Consider the following 21249-nt stretch of genomic DNA (forward strand, 5'->3'; position numbering starts at 1 on the left):
GAGCAGGGACCCTGGGCATCTTTCTTTTGGTGTTTTTCAGAGTCAGTAGAAAGGCCTCTTTAGTGTCCTAAGTTTTCATAACTGTGACCTTAATTGCCTACCGTCTGTAAGCTGTTAGTGTCTTTACAACCGATCCACAGGCGCATGTTCATTAATTGTTGGGAAACAGGGGGAAGCATGGGAAACAGTGTTTAAATCCTTTAAAATGAAGATCTGTGAAGTTATTTGGATTTTTACGAATTATCTTTGAAAGACAGGGTCCTGAAAAAGGGATGTTTCTTTTTTTGCTGAGCTTATTTCCAAGTCCTATTCTTGAAGATCAAGGAGTATTTAATTCATTCGAATGACTGGAAATCTGACAAACTTTGGTTTTTAATGTAAATATATAGCCTCATCTTTTTATTATGTCTCTATTATGAAGTAGGAAGCAATGTGTTAGAAGCCTACATAATCCCTAAAGTAAAATGCTAAATTTGTTTACGGCCAGCTACAGTGAGCTCCAAAAGTATTTGGACAGTGACATATTTTGTTGTTGTTTTGGCTCTGTACTGTCAGCTTTAATTTGAGGGTATTTTCATCCATATCGGGAGAACCATTTAGAAATTACTGCACTTTTTGTACAATACAAAAGTATTGGGACAAATTCACTTATGTGTATTAAAGTAGTAAAAAGTTAAGTATTTGGTCCCATATTCCTAGCATGCAATGACTACATTAAGCTTGTGACAGTACAAACTTGTTGGATGCACTTGCTGTTTGTTTTGGTTGTGTTTATCATTCTTTTGTGCCCAATAGAAATGAATGGTGTCATTTTGGAGTAACTTTTATTGTAAATAAGAATAGAATATGAAGAGAATATAATATGTTTGTAAACACTAAATGTTTGTAAACACTTAATGTGGATGCTACCCAGTGCTTGAATTGGCATGACAAAGGTGCAGAAGCTGTAGGTCCATTAGAATGCTAGAAATACCAGAATACAGTATTCTATAGAGACCTCTGGTTATTCACTAAATAAAGGGTTAACACATTTTGACAGATGGAATTTCATGACTTCTCCATGACAACCACATTTCCATGACCAATAATTGGTGTGGTCTCTATGTAGCCTACATAAAAAGGTCAGCATAAATGTGGAGAGCTACTGGGTGTGCTGGCTTTTCATCCAGCCATGAAACACACCTGAGCTTATCAAGGTCCAGTTTAGCATCTGATGTTTCGGCTACATAGTCATTGTATCATTTCAAATTCAGAGTGCTGGAGTACAGAGCCAAAACAACAACAAAAAATTATCGCTGTCCCAATATTTTGGAGCTCACACTATGTAAACTCTCATTGATTTATCTTGCAATAGATGTTGTTCAATTGGTAATATTCATTTTTGTCTTCGTTTAATGCCTCTGAAGGGGAAATCAATCTAACAGTAACTGAAAGTAATCAGATTATGTTACTGAGTTCGGGTAATCCAAAAGTTACATTATTGATAAAAAATTTGGACAAGTAACTGTAACTGTAGTGGATTACATTAGAAAGTAACAAACCCAACACTGTACACAAATATGCATGATTTTACTCAAATACACACAGACAGATATACGTTGACAAGTTCACAAACACAGCAACACACACATACGGCTTGGCTATTGTCTGTACTAACTGCTCTCTAGTCATCTCTGTAGTCTTGTCAGTAGTTTCCTCCCACACAAACACAGTCCCACAGATATACTGGCTGTTGCGGCCCCTTGCTCCTGCCTGCTTCCCATCAGAAGGGCCACCAGAGCTGGCCTATGTTTGATAGAAGCCCCCGCTCCCATGCTGTGGACGCTGGGAAGTCTGCTCCTTTAATGTAGTTACAGGCACGCTCATTAGTGAATCATTATCTAAGAGACAGAGACAGACACAGCTACCACGCTGAAGCACAGCCGTTTTGCACACACTCACACACAGCCAAAATCATTACCTAAGGCAGGGACAGGGACAGACATCTACAGTGCCTAGCAGGTGATTTGCGAGTGCACACATGCACACACCAAGGTATTTATCTCTTCCATTTCTAAAACCTTGTGAAGTGAACACAATAGCTAATTTATCTTGTTTTTACAGTTAACATAACAGCAAATTGCAGTAAAATTCTCCTTGGTCTTTCTCTATTTCTCTCCTATTTCTCTGGGGTGACAGGGTGCAATTAGGGACAAAAAGCTCACAGGAGCCTCTGAAGAATGCTTAATAATAACAAGCTATTACTTGTCAAACTCACATGCTGTGTACATCTGAATGTGAAGCCAGGAAACAGAAGGTTCAATGAGGGGTCTGGGCTGTATTTTCACTATTTTTAGGGTATAAGAATGTTAGCTACTGTATATCCTTAACTTTGCACATTATGTCCTGGTCAGTCTTCCTTCCCTGGAGGAAAATACTCTTTAACAGTCTCATTCTAGTCTGTTTAAACTACAGTCTCTTGTGTCTCAGTTGGTAGAGCATGGCGCTTGTAATGTCAGGATTGTGGGTTTGATTCCCAAGGGGAAAAAGTAGTCACATTTATGCACTCACTACTGTAAATCAAGAGGATCTGTTAAGTGACAAAATGTAAGAGTCACTGGGCTCGTTTGAGTGGTAAGGAGAAAGCAATAGACTGTAGACTAAAGTCGAGGTGGTTTTCCAACAGCAAGGCTCGGTGCAACATGCCTGCGTTGCCATTGTTTATAAAAGTTGTTCTTTAAAATGTTGAAATAAACATGTCTCCAATCCCCATTTCACACACTCATGAACATGAGTGTCACGTTCCTGTGTGTCAAACAAAAACACCCCAATGATTGGTTGACAATCATTGCAGGTGATGCTCCAGCATGAATTGGTGAAGAGCAACTGTAGAAATGCGCAGTCGACTGCAGCCGAAACTTCATGACCTTTGATCACATGATTTTTGATCACATGTAGGCACAAGTCGGACCATTTTTATCCCCATAATACAACACACTTTGAAAGGCGGTGAACAATGATGGTGCCCAACTTGACAAAAGTGATCTCCTCAAATGTGGCCACTGTCACATCCTTACTGTCACATTCTCCAGTGCTGCATCTCTGTCTAGAGTCAGAACCTCTCCTGTAGCAGAGACAGACAGAGAGATGGCAAACAGAATGGAGCAGAACTCTGGGCCTTCGCCTCATTAGTCATTAAAACCCATGAACAACAAAAGGAAAAGAGGGAACATTTGTTCACTGAATCACCTTCTATAAATAACTAGAATTGAAAGGGGGGTTTTAATGGCTGCTCTCTTCTCCTCTGGGCTGGTAATAAGAGCGATTTTCAAAATGCCTCTGCTGACTTTGAACTGACAACCAGAATCAGAGTTTTGAGGTTTTTCCACACAGCAATTAGGATCTGTTAGTGCTGGATCCAACTTCCAGTCTTACATACCCTGTCCAAAACGCACGCACACACAGACACAGACACACACACACACACACACACACACACACTCACACACACACACACACACACACACACACACACACTCACACACACTCACACACACTCACACACACTCACACACACTCACACACACACACACACACACACACACACACACACACACACACACACACACACACACACACACACACACACACACACACACACAAAACACACAGCTTGCTGATAGGCCCGTGTGAACAGCAGTAAGGGGACTCATTATTTTCTAATTACAGCATGCTGAGCAGCTCTGAGGGAAACAAGCCTGTCTGATAAACACAGGAAACAATTATTCGTACAGGGAAGGCTGTCCAATGAGATGGACTCTTTACTCTGTAACTGTTATGACTTTACCAATAAGCTAGAGCCTGTTATGTCTCATTATGCATGAGAGGCAGAATACAGAGCACTATTGTTGTAAAAACAGGCATGAGTACAAAGTGTTTGAATAGGTTGCGTATAGAGTTGATGATGTAGACATCACTCCAGCTATTTCCAATATTGTTAAATATGTTTTTTGAGTTGCTTCAGCAAGGGTGAGGGTAAGTTTCCATGGATATGGAATCTTCTATAAAAACCTCTACCTGGACCAAGAAGACGTCATGTAATGGCTCAGTGGTAGGGTACCTGGGAGTAACAAGAAATGTCTAATTGCTGACACAAAAAAGCAACATTTGGGGAAAAAAATTGGTATGTGGATGAAGGTCATACTTAGGCAAATAAACTATAAAGGGAAATAAATGGCTACAGTTTACACTTTTTTTGTAATTTCATGAAATGTTGTTTTAGAAAAGGGTCTTTAAAAAAAAGTACCTGGGTAACTGCCCCCCCCCCCGGTAGTAGATTATGGCATAGGGTTCCACACAAGTGTTAAAATCCATTTATTCAGTTTTATTTTGAAATTCTTTAGTTAGTAATACATTAAAGCGAAGTCTAAATGTCTTGTTTTTATTATTTAAATAAAATATGGGGAGGGGGAATGGTGTTGCACATGTCACCATTAATATCCATACTATGAGGAGATGTGATGTTAAGTCCCTTGTTTTAACTGACCTGCACATTCATTTTCTTTGTTCTTTCTTTGTTGATCCTTTTCCATACAGTACATTATGTAAATTACACTAAATATGATTTAAATAATGCAAGATTTTACATCCCAGCAGTCTTTAAAATTACATTCAGGAGCAAAAGGGTTTCAATAGTTGTTTTTAATTCATTAAAAAAATATTCATTAGAATATAATATTGGAATGGAATATAACTAATAACATTAAATAACATTGGAATTGAATAATTCATAATAATAACTTAACTAATTAATTCAGTGTAACATTGGAGGCAATTCTCTTATGCTCTGCTATTGCACGATTCTAATTTGTACATAGGTCACAAAACAAGCTATCCCCAGTCAAATTGGAGCACAACTCATGAGCCCACCTCCTGCACTGCTCACACCTAATCCATGTCCCCACCTGTGACTGAAAACAAGGGGAGAGATGCCAATTGAAAAGCTCTCTCTTACAAACATGGCTAGCTATCTAGCTATATGACATAAAATGCAAAAGGCTATAAAGTAACTTTTTTTTTCTTCTTTTTTTTTCTTAGGGGTGTATCAGCTTAATATTGCGGAAAGAATGTTGCTTCCAATGTAATTGTCTGCATCATTTCCAATCCCCCATATTTTTTGGGGTAAATATATATATCCATACACGTATGCATACATATACACATATATACATACACATACCTATATAGACATACATACTTTTTTAAAGAATATACCTTTATTATTATTCCCCGCAAACCCTACCACCGATCCCCCAATTGGAGTAAACTGATAAACATTTCTGTTTTTACCTTCAATTTATACATCTTATACACATTTTACAGACACAGTCTACTTTATAATAGTTCTCTCTTGTTTGTTCTTAGTCCTTCCTCTATTTCTGTTGTCCATCCAGTTTGATTTCCACTTGTAACTGTGCTATTTCACAAAAGCTCCGCACCTATACACATTTCACAGATCCCGTATGCCCTACATTGTTTATCTTGTTATTAGTCCCACCCTTCAGCTCCACTCAACCCTTCCCATCTATCTTCCAACATCATCCATTTCGGATTTTTATTTGCCATATATTTTTCAACTGTGCTGTGATGCTTCACAAAAGATTTGAATCTTCCTATTCTCATAGCTTCCACGGATTGTAAATTAAAAATATTTTTTTTTGCTAAAATAATTATTATATTATTGATTGATTGACTATGGCTTTTCAAATCCCCCAGTATTGCTATCTGTAGTGTTAGTTCTACGCAAATGTTGCAATTCTTCAGCCATTCCTGGACCTGTGACCAAAAACGAGCTACATACGGACAATACCAAAATAAATGATCTAATGACTCTGCCTCCTCACAGCAGAATCTGCAGAGCTGGGAAGATTGTATCCCCCATATATATAACATTCTATTAGTTGCAAGAATTTTGTACAGTAATTTAAATTGAAAAATTCGAAGTTTTGAATCCGGCGTTGTTTTGCGTATCAATTCATAAACCATGTGCCATGGAATGGGTACATCGAAAATCTCTTCCCAACTATTTTGCAATTTATATGGCACAGCTGTCAGTTTTTTGGTCCTTAAATTAAATTGGTATATGTTTTTATTTATCACACTTTTCTTTAACCATTTATGTTCTTTAATATAGGGCCCGACATACAAGTTCCTTACTTTTTTCCCCTTCTACTTGCCTCTTCCATTTTTGTGGTAATGCTGCAATTAATTGGTTGTAATTTTGGGTAGAGCAGACATTTCCAAATGTCTGTGTTAGCTGCATGTGTGACATTACTCCACCAGTCCTATTTATGATATCATTCACAAAAATTATACCTTTTTAAAAAATTTCTTCGATAAATACAGTTTTTTTATCAATTACTATATTTGAATTTAACCACAATATTTGTTGTACTATTTGTTCCGTCCTTTCAGGTGGATTAAACTGAAATTGCAACCAACTTTCTCAGGCTTGTTTAAAAAATAAAGATATTTTGGAGATTATTTCCTTTTCAAACAACCGAAAGTGAGCAGGTGTAATCTGAATAAAGGGAAAAAGGCCCTTCTTGAACATAGGATGAGACATTCGTACCAATTTACTAGAGAACCAGTTTGGATTTAAGTATAACTTTTGTATGACTGATGCCTTTAGTGAGAGGTCTAATGCTTTAATATTTAATAATTTCTGCCCTCCGAATTCATATTCGTTATATAAATAGGCCCTTTTAATTTTATCTGGCTTGCCGTTCCAAATAAAATGGAATATTTTTTGTTCATATAATTTAAAAAGCAGGTCACTAGGTGTAGGCAAAACCATAAGCAAATAGGTAAACTGTGATATGATTAAAGAGTTAATCAGGGTGATTTTCCCACAAATAGACAGGTATTTTCCTTTCCATGGTAGCAAGATCTTATCTATTTTTGCTAACTTTCTATAAAAATTTATTGGAGTGAGATCATTTCTTTCTTTTGGGATTTGTATACCGAGTATGTCCACATCTCCGTCAGACCATTTAATTGGTAAACTACATGGCAATGTAAAATGTGTATTTTTAGTGATCCAATACGTAATATGGTACATTTATCATAATTTGGTTTTAATCCAGAGAGGATAGCAAATGTATCTAGATCCTCTAAGAGGCCGTGGAGAGACTCTAGTTGTGGTTTTAAAAGAAAACATGAATCATCAGTGTACAATGACACCTTAGTTTTTAGGCCCTGGATTTCTAATCCCTTAATATTAATTGTTTGATCTAATTTTAACAGCTAACATTTCGATGGCAATAATAAATAGATATGCCGATAGTGGACAACCTTGTTTTACTCCTCTAGATAGTTTAAAACTTTCTGAGATGTAGCCATTATTTACTATTTTACACCTAGGGTTACTATACATAATTTTAACCCATTTTATAAGAGATTCCCCAAACTTGAAATATTTACATTTATATATAAACTCCAGTCGTACTTTATCAAAAGCCTTTTCAAAATCAGCTATGAAAACCAGGCCTGGTGTCCCCGATATTTCATAGTGTTCTATTGTTTCCAGTACTTGCCTTATATTATCTCCAATGTATCGTCCATGTAAAAAACCTGTCTGATTAGGATATCTGACAAAACTTTTTTTATTCTATGCGCCAAGCATTTTGCTAGGATTTTTGCATCACAACACTGAAGTGTAAGAGGTCTCCAATTTTTTAAATGGACTGGATCTTTATATATACCACTTGGGTCCTGTTTCAGTAATAATGATATCACACCTTCTTGTTGCGTGTCTGATAATCTATCATTTATATAGGAGTGGTTAAAACAAGCTAATAATGGTCCTTTGAGTATATCAAAAAAATGTTTGTATACTTCCACTGGTATGCCATCCAGTCCTGGAGTTTTCCCATCCTTAAAGGCCCCAATTGCATCAAGTAGTTCCTCCTCTGTAATTAGGCCTTCACATGAGTCTTTCTGTACAGATGTTAATTTTACATTATTATTAGGAAAAAAATCCATACAATTAGTTTCAGTTAGTGGAGATGGAGGAGCCTGAAACGAAAACATATTCTTAAAGTACTTTACTTCCTCTTTCAAAATATCATTTGGTGAATCATGCGTGACTCCATCATTTGTAACAAGTTTTAATACGTTTTTTTTGGTAGCATTTCTATATTGAAGATTGAAAGAATTTGGTGCATTTTTCCCCATATTCCATCCAGTTCGCTTTATTTTTATAATATATTACACTGGATCTTTCTTGAATAAGTTCCTCCATTTCTTTTTGTTTTTCCTCTAACTTATTCTGTGCCTCTATGGTACCGTTTTTATTGTTATCTAACTGTACTGTTAGTCCTTCAATTTCCTTTGTTAATATGGACTCTTTTGATCTAAATTGCTTTTGTTTTATAGATGAGTACTGAATTGCATGGCCTCTAAAGGCACACTTAAAAGTGTCCCATACAATATGGGGATCTGCTGTACCTATGTTATGTCTAAAAAAGTCAGTTATAAATTCTTCTGTCCTAGTTCTAAACAATTTATCATCTAGTAGGCTTTGATTAAATTTCCAATATCCTCGCCCACGTGGAAATTCTGTAAGAGTAATATATATGCCAATTATGTGATGGTCCGACCGCATTCTGTCCCCTATCAAACACTTTTTAACTTTTGGTGCCAGAGAGAATGATATAAGAAAGTAGTCAAGGCGACTAGCTTGATTAAGCCTCCGCCATGTATATCTCACTAGGTCTGTAACGGTCGTCGTAATCCTCCTCCTCGGACGAGGAGGAGAGGCGAGAAGGATCAGACCAATACGCGGAGTGATTTGTGTCCATGATATTTTAATGACTCGAAACTGAACACGAAACAAAACTAACATAAAACAACCGACAAACAGTCCCGTGTGGCACGAATGCAGACACGCGATACAACCACCCACAAAACACACGTGAAACCCCGGCTGCCTTAGTATGATTCTCAATCAGGAACAAACGATCTACAGCTGCGTCTGATTGAGAATCATACCAGGCCGAACACAAAAACCCCAACATAGAAAAACACACATAGACCAACCCACCCAACTCACGCCCTGACCAACTAAATAAATACAAGAAAAAAGGAAAACAGGTCAGGAACGTGACATAACCCCCCCCTTAAGGTGCGAACTCCGGGCGCACCCGCATAAACTCTAGGGGAGGGTCTGGGTGGGCGTCTGTCCACGGTGGCGGCTCTGGCGCTGGTCGTGGTCCCCAACCCACCATAGTCAAACCCCGCTTCCGTGGTCTCCTCCCAATGGCCACCCTCCATGTCAAACCCACTCTACCAAAAGGCAGCACCGGACTGAGGGGCAGCACCAGACTGAGGGACAGCACCAGACTGAGGGACAGCACCAGACTGAGGGACAGCACCAGACTGAGGGGCGGATCCTGGCTGGCTGGCTCTGGCGGATCCTGGCTGGCTGGCTCTGGCGGATCCTGGCTGGCTGGCTCTGGCGGATCCTGGCTGGCTGGCTCTGGCGGATCCTGGCTGGCTGGCTCTGGCGGATCCTGGCTGGCTGGCTCTGGCGGATCCTGGCTGGCTGGCTCTGGCAGGTCCTGGCTGGACGGCTCTGGCAGGTCCTGGCTGGACGGCTCTGGCAGGTCCTGGCTGGACGGCTCTGGCAGGTCCTGGCTGGACGGCTCTGGCTGGTCCTGGCTGGACGGCTCTGAAGGCTCAGTACCGACGGACAGCGCTGGGCAGGCAGACAGTTCATACAGCGCTGGGAAGGCAGACAGTTCAAACAGCGCTGGACAGGCAGGCAGCTCAAACAGCGCTGGGCAGGCAGGCAGCTCAAACAGCGCTGGGCAGACGGCAGACTTTGGCCGGCTGAGACGCACTGTAGACCTGGTGCGTGGTATAGGCACTGGCTGCGCTGGAGAGAGAACCCGGAGAGACAGCCTGGTGCGGGGGGCTGCCACCGGTGGACTGGTACTTGGAGGTGGCACCGGGTATACCGGACCGTGAAGGAGGACACGTGCTCTTGAGCACCGAGCCTGCCCAACCTTACCAGGTTGAATGGTGCCCGTAGCCCTGCCAGTGCGGCGAGGTGGAATAGCCCGCACTGGGCTATGCTGGCGAACCGGGGACACCATCTGTAAGGCTGGTGCCATGTATGCCGGCCCGAGGAGACGCACTGGTGGCCAGATGCGTTGGGCCGGCTTCATGACATCCGGCTCGATGCCCAATTTAGCCCTACCAGTGCGGCGAGGTGGAATAGCCCGCACTGGGCTAAGCACGCGTACTGGGGACACCGTGCACTTTACCGCATAACACGGTGTCTGACCAGTACGACGCCCTCTCACTCCACAGTAAGCACGGGGAGTTGGCTCAGGTATCCTACCCGGCTTTGCCACACTCCTCGTGTGCCCTCCCCCAAGAAATTTTTGGGTCTGACTCTCGGGCTCCCAACCGCGTCGCCGCGCTGCCTCCTCATACCAGCGCCTCTCTGCCTTCGCTGCCTCCAGCTCCGCCTTGGGACGGCGATATTCCCCTGGCTGAGCCCAGGGTCCTTTGCCGTCCAGGATCTCCTCCCAAGTCCAGGAGTCCTGGTTTTTTTCCCACTGCTGTCGCTGCCCGTTTGCACTCCGCTTGATCCTAGATTGGTGGGTGGTTCTGTAACGGTCGTCGTAATCCTCCTCCTCGGACGAGGAGGAGAGGCGAGAAGGATCAGACCAATACGCGGAGTGATTTGTGTCCATGATATTTTAATGACTCGAAACTGAACACGAAACAAAACTAACATAAAACAACCGACAAACAGTCCCGTGTGGCACGAATGCAGACACGCGATACAACCACCCACAAAACACACGTGAAACCCCGGCTGCCTTAGTATGATTCTCAATCAGGAACAAACGATCTACAGCTGCGTCTGATTGAGAATCATACCAGGCCGAACACAAAAACCCCAACATAGAAAAACACACATAGACCAACCCACCCAACTCACGCCCTGACCAACTAAATAAATACAAGAAAAAAGGAAAACAGGTCAGGAACGTGACAAGGTCAGGGTATTTAAGTCTCCATATATCCACTAATTCCAATATATCCATGACATTCCTGATTTCCTTACGTGCCTGAGGGTGATAGTTTGTAGTGTGATTTCCTTTCCGGTCCATAGAGGTATTTAAGACCGTATTAAAATCTCCCACTATAATAATAGAGTCTAGTGTTGCTTGTAGAGTTGATACATTCTTATATATATTGTCAAAGAAGTTTGGATCATCATTATTCGGACTGTATAGGTTAATAAGCCATATCTGTTTATTGTCCAATAACATATTTAAAATAATCTATCTACCTTGAGGATCTGTTTGGACAAGTTGCACATTTGGATCAAAATGATTGTTAATTAAAACCATCACCCCTTTTGAATTTCTTTGCCCATGGGAGAAATATATTTCGCCCCCCCAGTTCTTTTTCCACAAAACTTCATCTAAAACTGTTGAATGGGTTTCCTGTAAACAATAGATATTATAATCCTTCTCTTTTAGCCAGGTAAATACTGATCGTCTTTTCTTATTATCTGCTAAGCCATTACAATTGTAACTGGCTATACTTATTTCACCACTTACCATAATGAGACACACCTTTCAATTATTTTTATCAAAATATATGTTTGTAAACGTCCTATTAAAAAGTAACATAATGATTGAGTGTCTATATAGTTGTACCATGATATTTGCATTTCTACTAAGTAAACCTCCAATTGGTCCCTACTATTCCACCCGCTAAAAGCCCTCATCTCGAGTTGGGTTGTCATCCCAATGCCCGGCAGACCACCCTCGACCCCCTGTATCCCATAGCCCTGGACCGACTGGGATCCATCCTTTGAAAAGAGCACACAGTGCCATTTACCGAATTGAAGTAGATCCATTGCCAAATGCATTTCCATCGCCCTCACCTCGATTTGTATTATATATTGCTGTGGATCATCCTCTATAGTCCCTAACATCTTTTACTTCTTCCTTCGCAACAGTTGTGGGATACACACATACACCCACACACATTCAGCCCTTACCCCCACACAACCATAAGCTCACTTCCTCAACAATTGCACCATCCCAGAGCCCAACTCAAGATAGGTCATGATTTACAAATGTACTTGCAGTTGCAGCTGCATGAAAAGGCCTGCAAGACCGCGCAAAAAATGAGCATAAATGTAGAGATTTATTTACCATTGTCACATCCTAGATGATGGAGGTCAAATGTATACCTTCTTCCTGAAACACCCACAATACGGTCATCCGTCATGACCATGTTCCCAAGCATCTCCATGCAGTCCGACTTTGATTTCGTGCCACCAGGGCCACAATAATATACCCCTTCTCTGAATGTCCGAGTGTGACCCCCTCCCCATGGGTTACTGCAGCTAGTGTTGCCAGCACTGCCACTGCCTGGGTGGGGGCACCCCACCGGAATCCCCACCGGCTAGGTACAAGGTCGTCAAGGTTCTCATTAGCAGCTTTGAGAATTTCCTTGTTTATTATGCTCTCCCTTTAGGGGGCTTTGGCTTTGCAGGACCAACCCTGCCAAGCAGGCTCAGAATCTTGAGGGGGCAGTGCTGCTCTTGGTCTCTGACCTCATTTTGGCTGCATACAGACCGCTTACAGCATGCACATAAAACAGTTAGGGACTTCTCCTTAGTATCTGGGCCATTCATGTGGGTGTCTAGGGTATAGGGCCATGGACCGTACCATTAAAATAGGATAATAAATAATTAGATAGAATTTATTTTAAAAATGTAGTTCCCCATGATAGGACAATAAATAAATAAGACGTATAATTCATTATAAAAGTATATCCATCATCTGAACAACATTGAAAGCCCTCTCATACCCGACTCACAGCAATACATTGGCTCTGGGATATGCAACCATTTCATTACTCTCTCACTCAACTTTCCAAACATAACAAATAAAATAAACACACACCACACTATCTAGCTATATGACATAAAATGCAAAAGGCTATAAAGTAACATTAACTGTAAAGCTATCAGTCACCAGTGGACACATTGACAACTGCAATTAAGTTACGTTATATTTTTTATGTATGTTACGTCAAACGATCTGGTAGTAAGGTTGCTAGCTAGCACTCCTAGCAGCTTATGCTAACTAGCTAGCTGGCTAGCATTTACTGCTAGGGAAGTTTCTAGCTAGAAAGTTAACATAAACTAGCACTAACTAGGCTAGTCATTGTCTAAATGACTAGTAGAAACACATTCATAATGGGGGGGGGGGGGGGGGTGTTGCCCCCAACACACTCATCCAACATATTACTACTTTAAGAAAAAAATGTCTCTCTAAACAAGTGGATTATTTATCTTAAGGCTTTCCTACTTGTATATTTAAAACAATTATAGATCTATCTTCATTGGAATATATCTACAACTTTTTCAAAATGTAAGAAAATTATATCAACTTACCACAAAATCGTTTTGTTGAAATATCTCCAAAAATTGTGATGACACAGAAGATTTTTTGTTGTTGAGCAAGAGCAGTGTTGAAAAAATGTTGAAAAAAGTGTTGAAAAAATTATTTGGTGACATCTTGTGGTCTTAATGTGAATTACAGGGGGTGGGGGCAGTTACCCCAGGGGGTTAGTTACCCCCTAGTACCCTATATACCTCTTCAACCTTGTGAATGTTTAAAGGTTCTGTGACTTCAGGAGCTCTGGGTTACTGTTGGCAAACCCATCACATGATCAGCATGTGCTACCACATCTGGCCCTGGGCAGTGGAACAGTGCTTGTGTTTACTACAAAGTGCACCCGCCTTTAAAGTCAATAAGCATTGGTCATGTGGGGGGATTTACATATAATTTGGAACTGGTAATGTTGACTCATTAATAACATGAGTCGGATAGACATCTTTAACAGGAAAATGACAGATTCAATAAAATGAAAATGGATAAGCAATAAAACAATGAAACTAGAAATCCTAATAGTGATAACAAGCATTCCTCACCGCAGCAGTCTCCTGTTGAAGGGCCTGGGTGGCAAAGCGGGCCACATGGGTGATGATGGGGGAGAAGTTCGTGGGGCCGTAGAAACGGATGTGAGGCAGGCAGACAGAGTAGGCCTGGGCAATCCCCTCCACGCCTGACCATAGGAAACAGGAATCACACATGGAAACCAGCACAAACCAGCACCCTCACCAGCAGACAGAGGGCTAAATATGGTAGTTCTCAAATAAATGCGAAATAACACCCACTCCATGGATAAAGCAAGAAACAAACCCTAGTAAGTGCAGCCTGCAGTGAGTACATTGTAATAAGGTTTTTAACGGGGGTTATAGAAAACATAATAATTGCTCACCTTGGCAGAATGGATTGGTGGGGTCAAAGTTGATGGCAAATTCATGAGACACCTGCAGGTACAGGAGACAAAAACCAAGCCTCAGGTGCAGAAATTGTACATTGAGAATTTCCAATGGCTGTTAGAGACTGTAGAGGAATGTGGGAGCACTAGAAATATGCATTTCCATTGTATGATTGTAGCAGGTGGGAAAAGCAGTGAATTATGTGACAAGCATTTTCTCTTCCTCCATTCCCCCTGCTTCACATGATCTATTCTTTCTTGCTCTCCTCCTCTCCAAAACCATTACATACATTCCCATCCCTGCAGTGCCCTTTCATTCCAATTGTTTCAACCTCTCCCTCTCTTCTTCCTCTAGTCCTCTCAGACCACTGATGGATTTAACCTCCCTAAACACTTCCCATAAAGTATCTGAACGCAAGGCTAAATATTCTGTCCATTTCTGTTGCTCAGCCTCCTCATTCCGTTGTCCTTTACATCAGTGCAGTGCCATGGCAACCCAGATGGGATTACAGTTGCATAATTATTGGAATATGCATGTTTTATACATACTCTGTGATGCCGCTGTCTTCCAGTCTCCCTCTTCTCTTTAGCATTCTTTTTGGCTCTACGTCTATCATATGTAGTGTGCCGTGAAGACACACCCTCACATGTAGACAGTTTATACACTTACTTTCCAGTCTGGAGGGAGTTGAGCCCCAAATCCCAGAGCAGGAAACATTTTGTCACTGAGGAAGGAGGGCAACAGATTGACAGTAAAAAGCAACTTCATCAGAATTCAACATGCAATTTTGCATTATGGAATGTCTCAATAAACTCGGGATGGTACTTTATCAGAAACAATGAGTGACATAAAGAATATGACTGAGTAGACAGAATTAGAAGAGTTGAAGAGACCTTTTAGTGACTTATGACTGTGATGTATAAAATATAATACTTTATTTATCTGTGATTTGATCATATTGAGTCCTGTTATTACTGTTTACACTAATGGGACTCACGTGTCATAGTCCTGGATGATCTGGCCCACAGCCAGGATGGCGGACAGGTACTCATTGCTGCCCAGAGGGTTGATGAAGTGAAGAGAGGAGGCCTCCCGAGGGTTCCCATTAGACGCTGTGAAATCAATGCCAACCTACAGGAATAGCAAGACAGGAGACAGACATGCTCACAAACACAAACAAAGCCTATAAATCAGCTTAAATATGAACAAAGGTGTGGAGCATATAAAAAGATTCCAGTGAATCCTACAGAGCCTTATTTCAGGATCCTGTCCTCGGGCAAAGATGGTTACAATATAAACATGGTAATTAACTCAAAGATTTCAACTAACAAGCCCTCCCAAGCCCACATCTTCATTCAGTCCATGCTAATGCCTTTAACCAACAATCCTATCAAAGAGCATGGCTTCTACTCAGATCTCCTCCAGTTCCTACCAAAGTTGTGGCTGATAACTAGACAGCCTCTATTAGACAATAGATGGACAAGGTGAGGAGAAAAAGAGAAGAGAGAGAAAGAGAGAAAGAGAGGGTGAGAAAGACAGAAAGAGAGGGAAAGGGAGAGAGAGATGAGATCTGACAGAATCAGGGTGCCACTTCATATGCCCAATCCCCTGCGTCTCAATCAAGCCCTAGGCAATGTGATGAGTGTGCTGCTACTCTGCATGAGCAGGGAACTGACTCAAATCTTTAGCTTTATCTCAATTTAGTCCAGATGAATGACCATGTTTCTTAACCATACCTTTAACTCTGGGTACAGGGTTCTGAAAGGGCTGGCCGGTGCTGTGATAACAACCTAATGTACAATCAGATGACCTCATGAATGATAACAAGTCTTAACACTGGTCTCCTAAGCACCGCTCCACACGTTCCACGCAGGTCTGACCTGTAGGCTAGTTTGACAAATAGTCTAAAGCTGCTTTTAATACAATGCTATACTACTGTGTTATATAGTCAATACATTTTCCCATGCAACTACTGCAAACATTGTAGTCTCTAGTTCCAGTCTATATATGAGCAGGGTTTTCATCTGCATCTCTGTAGAGCAGATTTCCCCTCTAACAGATTAGGATTAGGTGCATGCTAAATCTGATTGAATGCAGTGGAACAGAGAGAGAGAACATCTTTCTCTGTGAGACAAATCAAAGAACTCTGACAAAAGAAAGCAGATTAAGAGAACTGCAGGATGCACCTTTGAGGATTTTGATTCACATTCTTTCTCAGACACCGATCTTGACTGAATTATAACATGCAGGTGTGAACTCTTTAAATAATTGTAATTATCATATTGGATTAAGGTAGATGATTAAGGTGTTACTACTGGTGTTTTGAATATATTTTTTAATACAAATATAATTGTCCCAGTATAAATTGTAGTACCTCCTCCTTTAAAATGGGAAACATTTTGTAAAACTGTCAGGATTCATTTCAAATTTCCTGCCTAGCAGCTAGGTTTTTAGAAAATGTAAACTAAAAGGACAAAAACATTATGGATACATTACAAACAGAAAAGCCAAACCATGGAGATAGTCTCCAGTCATGTTCCTATTATTGTTTTCAGTCTCTCTCTCTCCCTTTTATTCCTGCAAAGACATAGTCTCGCTTCGGCACAAATCACAGTAACTATGGCAACACAAATGTTCCATTTGCTTTAAAAAAAATTCTGACAATAACACGGGGAGAAAATCATTTCTTGAACAGGACCACACATAGAGCCTGCTAATCAGAACAAGGTCTGTGGTCCACAACCACATAAATAAACACATCTGGCCACATACAAGTAACTAAAGAGGTGTGGCAGAATGAAACGTTAATGGAAAGTTGATGTTGCTATTCAGGGAATAATAAAATACAAGTGGAGCTATTTTGCTGAGAAAATAGGAAAATAGATCATGCACATATTTTGGCACCACAAAGGGAACAGATCCTCGGAGTATTTCACAGTAGCATGGATACGTAAATGGTGGTAGACAATGTTTCAGCACAATTGGAGATAAATACACTGGCTGGCCAATAATAGAGCTCTGACACAAAGGTGTGACATCACCAGGGACGCACAATGTTTCTCTCATCATCTGAGCCAAAAATAGACCAATGACAATTTTCTCCTACTATGGAGAAATCTGAACCTATAGGATCTTAATTTGACCTGTTTCTCACAGCAGGAAAATAATCCTTCAGCAACAGGAAATGTGAATTGTTGTGTGGATTATACATTTATAGTTAGGGCCAATCAAGTCTGACATTTTAAAGTGGAAATTATACATTTTGGAAGCCTTTTTAAACCTTGAAGATCCTACACCTGTACCATGTTTCCAAAGATTTACAGTACTATAGTGTGCATTCAATGAATGAAGTAACATATGCAAGTGTGTTATGTTCAAATTAAAAAAATACATGTTTTTTTGTTGTTGGTGTAAGTCAAAAATAAAATCAAATAAAATTGTATTCGTCACATCACTCTCATGCTTCGTACAACAGGTGTGGACTAACAGTGAAATGGTTACTTACGAGCCTTTCCTGACAATGCAGTCAAAGAAATAGAGAAATAATAGAACAATAAAACATGTAATAATTATAAAAGTAATAATAGACACACAATGAGTAACAACAACTTGGCTATATACAAGTTAGTGCAAAAAGGGTCAATGCAGATAGTTAAATAGTTAAGAAATAGCTACCTGGACTAACTATTAAGCAGGTTTGTAGCTTGGGGGTAGAAGCTGTTCAGGGTCTTGTTGGTTACAGACTTGTCGTACCGCATCGGTACCTCTTGTCGTGCAGTAATAGAGAGAACAGTCTATGACATGGGTGGCTGGAGTCTGACCATTTTTAAGGTATTTTTCTGACACCACCTGGTATAGAGGTCCTGGTTGTCAGGGAGCTCGGCCCCAGTGATGTACTGGGTCGTACGCACTACCCTCTGTAGCACCTTACAGTTGATGCCAAGCACTCTGAGGAACCTGAAGCTTTCGAGGTTCTCCACTACAGCTCCGCCGATGTTAATGGGGGCGTGCTGGGCCCTCCATTTCCTTTAGTCCACGATCAGCTTCTTTGTCTTGCTGATGTTGAGGGAGAGGTTGTTGTACTGGCACCTCACTGCCAGGTCTCTGAACTCCTCCCTTTAGGCTGTCTCATCACTATCTCATCATCAACAGTGATCAGGCCTGGGTGCAGTCGTGGGTGAACAGGGAGTACAGGAGGCACTGGCGTACCCGACAGCCCCCGGAAGGCGGAGGGGCTCACGAGTTCTGGGGGCCAATGCGCCTTTCACCGATGTCTATTTTTTATTAATTTAATAAATAATTTTGACAGTAACAGTAGTGAGTCACTGATACTTCCTGTTTGAGATTTTGCTTGTAAGCAGGAATCAGGAGGATAGATTTTCCAAATGGAAGGTGAAGGAGAGCTTTGTATGTCTCTGTTTGTGGAGTAAAGGTGATCTAGAGTTTTTAGTCTCTAGTTGCACAGATGACATGCTGGTAGAATTGAGATAAAACGGATTTCAGTTTTCCTGCATTAAATAACCGGCCACTAGGAGAGTGGGAGTACAGGGTCAGAGTTTACAGGTAGAGAGTGGGCGTACAGGGTCAGAGTTTACAGGTAGAGAGTGGGAGTACAGGGTCAGAGTTTACAGGTAGAGAGTGGGCGTACAGGGTCAGAGTTAACAGGTAGAGAGTGGGCGTACAGGGTCAGAGTTAACAGGTAGAGAGTGGGCGTACAGGGTCAGAGTTTACAGGTAGAGAGTGGGAGTACAGGGTCAGAGTTTACAGGTAGAGAGTGGGAGTACAGGGTCAGAGTTAACAGGTAGAGAGTGGGCGTACAGGGTCAGAGTTAACAGGTAGAGAGTGGGAGTACAGGGTCAGAGTTTACAGGTAGAGAGTGGGAGTACAGGGTCAGAGTTTACAGGTAGAGAGTGGGCGTACAGGGTCAGTGTTAACAGGTAGAGAGTGGGCGTACAGGGTCAGAGTTTACAGGTAGAGAGTGGGAGTACAGGGTCAGAGTTTACAGGTAGAGAGTGGGAGTACAGGGTCAGAGTTTACAGGTAGAGAGTGGGCGTACAGGGTCAGAGTTTACAGGTAGAGAGTACAGGGTCAGAGTTTACAGGTAGAGAGTGGGAGTACAGGGTCAGAGTTTACAGGTAGAGAGTGGGCGTACAGGGTCAGAGTTTACAGGTAGAGAGTGGGCGTATATGGTCAGAGTTAACAGGTAGAGACTGGGCGTACAGGGTCAGAGTTTACAGGTAGAGAGTGGGCGTACAGGGTCAGAGTTAACAGGTAGAGAGTGGGCGTACAGGGTCAGAGTTTACAGGTAGAGAGTGGGAGTACAGGGTCAGAGTTTACAGGTAGAGAGTGGGCGTACAGGGTCAGAGTTTACAGGTAGAGAGTGGGCGTACAGGGTCAGAGTTTACAGGTAGAGAGTGGGAGTACAGGGTCAGAGTTTACAGGTAGAGAGTGGGCGTACAGGGTCAGAGTTAACAGGTAGAGAGTGGGCGTACAGGGTCAGAGTTTACAGGTAGAGAGTGGGAGTACAGGGTCAGAGTTTACAGGTAGAGAGTGGGAGTACAGGGTCAGAGTTTACAGGTAGAGAGTGGGCGTATAGGGTCAGAGTTTACAGGTAGAGAGTGGGCGTACAGGGTCAGAGTTAACAGGTAGAGAGTGGGCGTACAGGGTCAGAGTTTACAGGTAGAGAGTGGGAGTACAGGGTCAGAGTTAACAGGTAGAGAGTGGGCGTACAGGGTCAGAGTTAACAGGTAGAGAGTGGGCGTACAGGGTCAGAGTTTACAGGTAGAGAGTGGGCGTACAGGGTCAGAGTTTACAGGTAGAGAGTTGGCGTACAGGGTCAGAGTTTACAGGTAGAGAGTTGGCGTACAGGGTCAGAGTTAACAGGTAGAGAGTGGGCGTACAGGGTCAGAGTTTACAGGTAGAGAGTGGGAGTACAGGGTCAGAGTTTACAGGTAGAGAGTGGGCGTACAGGGTCAGAGTTTACAGGTAGAGAGTGGGCGTACAGGGTCAGAGTTTACAGGTAGAGAGTGGGCGTACAGGGTCAGAGTTTACAGGTAGAGAGTTGGCGTACAGGGTCAGAGTTTACAGGTAGAGCGTTGGAGTACAGGGTCAGAGTTTACAGGTAGAGCGTTAGAGTACAGGGTCAGAGTTTACAGGTAGAAAGTGGGAGACACATTGAGGTGAGTGATGACATACTCACAGTGAACATGATTTGGCATCCACCTAAAATATAGTCCAGGAAAGTATAGTCCCTTTCAACCTGAGGAGAAAGTATTCAAAGATTATTCTAACGCTGCTCATACCATTCCATCCATACTGTAGCAAGTTCAAATTATTTTTCCTATAGATAAATAATTGGAGAAGGCAAGGAAGTGGCACTTTGATAGGATTGAGTAGTCTCCATATTCAGTAATTGGCTGCCTGAACAAAGGTGATTACTGCAGGCAGCCCCTGGTTGACTGTGTGAGACTGATAGGTGTTTTGTGCTGATATTAATAAATACATTTAACAGCGATTTGAGCCATTACTCTAATCCCTGCCTGCAGCAAAACCAAAATTACAGGCATTTTGTTTGTAATAAAAAAAAATAAGGCTAAGGCTTTAATGTGCATTCATAATTTAATTAAAAAGCAGTTTCCTTTTAGACTTAATTTGCATTTTGCGGTTGCCATAGTGGGTTAACTAATTAGTCATGAAGAGGGATAGTGTACACTATATTTATTAGTCTCTAGGTGTTTTGGTTCACCTTGCATGACTTCAGAATGATGATTCCAGAGTTTTTGTAGCTCTTTTTCTTCTTCTGTTTCTTGGGATTAATGCATTCAAATTCGATCTGGAGCAGAAGAACACAGAGTAAGAAATGACCACTGGGACCCTCTGCA

At 41.6% G+C, this 21249-nt stretch overlaps 1 protein-coding gene across 1 annotated transcript in view; it reads right to left on the reverse strand.

Moving 5' to 3' along the window:
• Nucleotides 1–21249, reverse strand: part of LOC120053895 (copine-2-like) — a 48881-nt gene that overhangs the window by 20676 nt on the left and 6956 nt on the right. The window contains exons 9-14 of the mRNA XM_039001188.1: nucleotides 21114–21200; nucleotides 20568–20627; nucleotides 15366–15499; nucleotides 15038–15092; nucleotides 14365–14416; nucleotides 14015–14148 (exon numbers count right to left, since the gene is read on the reverse strand). Coding sequence (XP_038857116.1) covers nucleotides 14015–14148; nucleotides 14365–14416; nucleotides 15038–15092; nucleotides 15366–15499; nucleotides 20568–20627; nucleotides 21114–21200 — 522 coding nt within the window. The remainder of the gene's footprint in view (nucleotides 1–14014; nucleotides 14149–14364; nucleotides 14417–15037; nucleotides 15093–15365; nucleotides 15500–20567; nucleotides 20628–21113; nucleotides 21201–21249) is intronic.

Source organism: Salvelinus namaycush, chromosome 9 (assembly GCF_016432855.1).
Source record: "Salvelinus namaycush isolate Seneca chromosome 9, SaNama_1.0, whole genome shotgun sequence".
Taxonomy (NCBI): Eukaryota; Metazoa; Chordata; class Actinopteri; order Salmoniformes; family Salmonidae; genus Salvelinus; species Salvelinus namaycush.